A 5223-nucleotide genomic window follows, 5' to 3' on the forward strand; every position below is an offset into this window, starting at 1 on the left:
AATCATCAGCCAATCACATCGCAGCAACTCGTTAACAGGAACAATCAGCCAATCACATGGCAGCAACTCGGTGCGCCTGATGAAGACAACTTGCTGTAGTCCAAACGAAGCATCAGAACAACAAGCACGAGAACTGAAGTGTCTGTGAACGCAGCATGGCAGTTGGTCAGAGTGTTTCAGAAACAGTTTTTGTTTTTCTACAGATGATGGTCCAAAGACAGAAATGTCCCGAGAGTCACAGAGTCAGAGGTCAAAGGTTACTGCAGATGATACAAAGACAACAGCTGCTCAAACAAGCCCTCGGTCCGTGGCCTGCAGAACCATCTCTGAACCCGTCCAACCTTGCAGCAGAAGACCACTCCTGATGTCACTTCCTGTCAGCTAAGAACAGGAAACTGAGGCTACAGCTCACGCAGACTCACCAAGATGGGACCATTAGACCTGGTCTGGTTCTGAATTCCCTGGACTTCAAGGGCCTCCACAGCCACCAGATGTGAGTCCAGTCAGAACCTTTGGCATGCTTCCAGCATCTTGTTGAATCTGACCAGAAGAATTAAGGCAGTTCTGAAGACAGAAACGGGTCCAAACCGGCACCAGCAGGTGGATCTCAGATGTCCGGTGAGTTTTTGCCTCTTTTATGTAAAAGTAAACAAAGACCAATTTTTAAAAGAGCTCTGAGCCCCAAACAAACAGGTTTCCTGTTTTCACAGGAAGTGATGTCATCGTTGGCACTGAGCTGCATTTTAACCAAACTTTGAAGCTTCTCTGATCATTTGTGTCTCAGCAGGACTCAGATTCTTCCTTTGTTGAGTCTTTAGCATTGAGACGAGGCGTCCTGTTGACCCGACAGGAAGTCAGTCGGACCCGAGGCCGTTTGGCCGCTCTGCTGCTGATGGAGGAGGAAACGCTCCAGGGTTTGAGTTTAGGAGAAATACGTTCAGAACATGAGCTAATGATTCAGATCATCTCATGTTCAACACTGTGAAGATTAAACGCTTCAGTCTGAGAATCAACATATCGACCAGAACGTCGGGCCCTCTGAGGTCATTCTGGTTCCTGATCATCGGGTTCTGCCATAAGTCCAGATGTTTGCTGCTGGATTGAGTCGCAACGAACACCTGACCTTTAAACAGAACCGGTTGATGTGACTTTGATTTACAATAAAATTTATAATAAAAACTTGTCAGTTGTTCACGACCTCCAGCACAGAGACCAGAACCTGGAGCAGGTCGGTTCTGCCCCCCGCCCCCCCGAGACACAGATGGCCTGTGACCTCTGACCTCTGAACCCCATAACGTCCAGCGCCAGTCAGCTGATTTCAGGCATCAGTTTAAAGAATAAATGGTTTCCATGACGACGCCTCCATCACGTTTTCACCTCCTGGAGCGGAAAACGTTTTTAAATAAAAACAAAATGTTTTTCAATAAAAACGCGTTTAAAATGTTTTTTTTTAAGGGGAGCCTTTGATCTTGGTTATTGATCTTCGGCTCATTAACGGCAGGTTCTTTGGTTTTAGGCTGAAAAACATAAATTTGTAAAACGATGTCTCTTGAACAGCTTCAGGTGAATTCTTCTCCTCAGACACAAACGGACTGAACCAGAGTCCGGTGCAGATCTGAGAACTTTACAGAACTTCTTCTGGGTTTCATTCTTGTTTTAGCTACTAGTTCAGCTGATTTTAGCTTTTAGCCTTCAGCTTGTGTTCTCCTCATTTAGCTCCTGTTCTGCTTGAACCGAGTTTTCACCTGAGTTCTGACAGAGGGTCAGAGTTCGGTTCAGTTTGATGTTTCAAGGATTCAGAACCGACCTTCATCCTGCGGGTCGGGATCAAGAACTGCAGCAGAACCCAGAACATCTCCTGCATCCGGACTTTACCAGGAGGAGACAACAGCTGAACAGAACCAGAACCAAAGAGCAGAATCTTCCCTCTGATGGTTCTGGTCACAGAGGAGGAATAAAAAGGTTCGGCAGATGCTGCTGGATGAGGAGGAGGTGTTACATAAAGCTTTCCTCCCTCACTAATCCTTCTCCTCCTCCTCCTCCTCCTCCTCCTCCTCACAGCCAACAGTTTCTTACATAATTCACATCTTCATCACCTGCAGACCCAAACGACCGGAACCATCCTGTACCTGCAGCTGGAGCAGGAGCCGCTCTGACCCGCTGCAGGTCCACAGCTGCCAGGGACCAGAACCGGGAGAACCCCGGGACCGGGCCGGACAGAACCGTGCACGTTGAACACTTTCAGCATGCAGGTGACTGCAGGTGTCACGTGACATTAATCAACTTCATCACTTCTTCACTCACTGACACACGCATGCGCAGAAGGAACAGAAGGTGATCCTCACCTGTTTGTGGATCAGAACCATCCAGCAGCTCCACGACCGCTGCTCTGAGCGCACTCCCACATATACTGTACGAGCGCGTGCACGAGATAACGGCTCTCCCGCCCCCTCCGGACTGAACCATTCTGACATGCGCGCGGGGGGAGGGGGGACATGATGCTGCAACATGGAGGCCAAACACGAGATTATTAATATTATTATTATTGTTGTTGTTATTGTGTTGTTATTGTTGTTACTATTATTATTGTTGTTGTTGTTGTTCACCAGGAAAAAACACTGTGGGGGAGGAGCTGATGAAAATTTAACTTTTATAAATCTGTTTTGTTTCTGCATCATTAAATGACTTTTTAAAAATAAAAACTTTAGCTGCTACAGAAACCACAGCTAAAACGAACAAAACTAATTAAAAACACTGAGAGCTCAATAACAGCTGAACTTAAGTTGAGAAACTGAAACTAAGGGAAGCAGAATAGAAGCTGAAATTTGTAAATCTGTAGCTAAAAGCTAAGTATAACTAAACAGTAGTTATCAAAACCACAGAGAAAAGCTGAACTTAGCCAAACAGCAGCTAAAAGCTTTAACTCAACAGACAGAAGCTGAAATGAACCCGAATTAAATTAAGAAAAAAAAAATTGAATTAATCTTCTTCGTTCAGCTTTTCCCTTTTCAGGGGTCTCCACAGCGAGTCATCCTCCTCCATCTCACTCTGTCCTCACTCTGTCCTTTGTCCTCACTCTGTCCTCTGTGTCCTCTGTCCTCACTCTGTCCTCTGTCCTCACTCTGTCCTCTGTCCTCACTCCATATCCCCTCTTGTCTTTTTCCTGTAAACATTTAATTGATAAAGAAGAATATTTGTGACAGCAGCCATCTGCTGAAGGAGCCGAGGAACAGCTGAAACCTGAACTCGCAGCTGAAGATCAGCAGCTTCTCTCAGCCAAGTGTCTGGTATCAATTCTGACCCGGGTCGGACTCTGAACAGAACCAGAACTGATCAGAGAGCTGGAACGGACCCTGAGAGAAGCTCCGAGGAGTTCCGTCTGAATCAGCTGCAGATTTTTCATCTTTTATATTTTTAAATATTTTTTCTCTCTGATCTTTTGGTGGAGATGAAACGATCGTCTTCCTGCTCCAGGTCCGGTTCATAAAATTCAACTGAGTGTTTTTCCAAACATTCATCTGAAGTCTGTAAGAAGTAAAGTTTAATTTTTTAATCAACATCCATCCATCCATCCATTTATCATCCCTCCATCCATCATCCATCCCTCCATCCATCCATTTATCATCCATCCATTTATCATCCATCCATCCATCATCCATCCCTCCATCCATCCATCCATTTATCATCCATCCATCCATCCATCCATCCATCCATTTATCATCCATCCATCCATCATCCATCCATCCATCCATTTATCATCCATCCATCCATTCATCCATTTATCATCCCTCCATCCATCCATCCATCCATTCATTTATCATCCATCCATCCATCATCCATTTATCATCCATCCCTCCATCCATCCATTCATCCATTTATCATCCATCCCTCCATCCATCCATCCATTCATCCATTTATCATCCCTCCATCCATTATCTTTACCAGCTTCTTCCTTTTTGGGTCGTGGGGGTCACTGGTGCCCATGTCCAGCCATCACTGAGCGTAATAAATCTTACAATAACAAAACAAAAAGATTATTGAGCAAAATTAAAAAAAAACTCAAACATTCAAAGAAAATGAAGCAAAGTAAATAATTTATAAATTATTTTTTCTACCAAAAAATAAATAAAAATGTTTTTTTAATTAAAATGAAAAGCTGATTTTATTAAACTTACATTTATTTTAAATATAAAGAAACCGATTGGAAACTATAAACTGAACATTATAAAATGTTTGTGCAGAAAAAACATTTGAAATAAAACTTAAAGCAATAAAACCATAAACTCAGACAGGATTTCAAAATAAAAGCCCCGCTGTCCAGTTGCCCAGAAACAGATTTTATTTTTTAAATCATGAATGATCAGAAATGATTTAAAATCTGGTGAATTCTTTATTTTGCTCCAGCTGACTGGAACCCTGGGGGTCAAAGGTCAGAGGGTCCAGGTGACCACCCTGATGGCAGTCTGAGCAGCCCGCCGGATGTCCTGGTCCAGGTCTTGGCTCCTCCTCTCCAGCAGGCAGAGCTGCTCCTGCAGGAGGCGCCGGCCCTCCGGAGCTTCAGCCAGCGAGGTCAGAGCCCGGAGGCAATACAGAACCAGAGCCTTCCTCCTCCTCTCCTCCTCCTCCTCGTGGCTCTCAGACAGCAGGTCCAGGAAGATGGGGAGGACGTTCAGCTCCAGACTCAGACGTTTACCTGCAGGGGGAGGAGCTTCAGGTCACATGATGAAGGTGCTGGTCTCAGATCTGTTTAATCCACCTTCAGTGGATCCTGAACCCTAACAGCCTCATCACCGACCTGTGAGCAGAACCTCTCTCACAGCAAGGTCTCTAGGTCCACAGTCCTGGTCCTTGAAGGCCAGGATTATGGACCACTGATGCAGATCACATCAACTTTCTGTCTTTGTCTTTAAGAACTTTCAGAAATCTAACTTTTCAGAACCTGAAGGTCCGTAGATGTTTCAGAACAGACTGATGGACAGAAGATCCTTTGATGAAACAGGAAGCAGAACAAGAACCTGCGGTGATGATCGTGGCGTTCATCAGGACTCCTGCCGTGTTAGTCTGGACCTCCAGGTCTTCATCCTGCAGCAGGTCCACCAGGATCGGAAGGATCTGCTCCTCGCACACCTGCTGCTTCCCATCCACAGGAACACTGAAACCAGCAGGAAACAGTCAGACACACACACACACACACACACACACACACACACACACACACACACA

At 45.1% G+C, this 5223-nt stretch overlaps 3 protein-coding genes across 4 annotated transcripts in view; 1 reads left to right on the top strand and 2 right to left on the bottom strand.

The window, feature by feature from the left end:
* LOC119413768 (dematin) overlaps positions 1 to 2412 on the bottom strand; it is a 23976-nt gene extending 21564 nt beyond the window's left edge. For both annotated transcript variants that reach the window (XM_037680829.1, XM_037680826.1), the window contains exon 1: positions 2346 to 2412. The gene's annotated coding sequence lies outside the window, so the exon portion shown is untranslated. The remainder of the gene's footprint in view (positions 1 to 2345) is intronic.
* Positions 1 to 5223, top strand: part of mak16 (MAK16 homolog (S. cerevisiae)) — a gene marked incomplete in the record, with an annotated part of 73208 nt that overhangs the window by 65815 nt on the left and 2170 nt on the right.
* The window catches only part of rsph14 (radial spoke head 14 homolog), an 18109-nt gene continuing 17310 nt past the window's right edge, over positions 4425 to 5223 (bottom strand). The window contains exons 5-6 of the mRNA XM_037680830.1: positions 5016 to 5152; positions 4425 to 4693 (exon numbers count right to left, since the gene is read on the bottom strand). Coding sequence (XP_037536758.1) covers positions 4431 to 4693; positions 5016 to 5152 — 400 coding nt within the window. The 3' untranslated portion in view covers positions 4425 to 4430. The remainder of the gene's footprint in view (positions 4694 to 5015; positions 5153 to 5223) is intronic.

Source organism: Nematolebias whitei, chromosome 8, assembly GCF_014905685.2.
Source record: "Nematolebias whitei isolate Nwh7 chromosome 8, NemWhi1, whole genome shotgun sequence".
In the NCBI taxonomy this organism is placed as follows: Eukaryota; Metazoa; Chordata; class Actinopteri; order Cyprinodontiformes; family Rivulidae; genus Nematolebias; species Nematolebias whitei.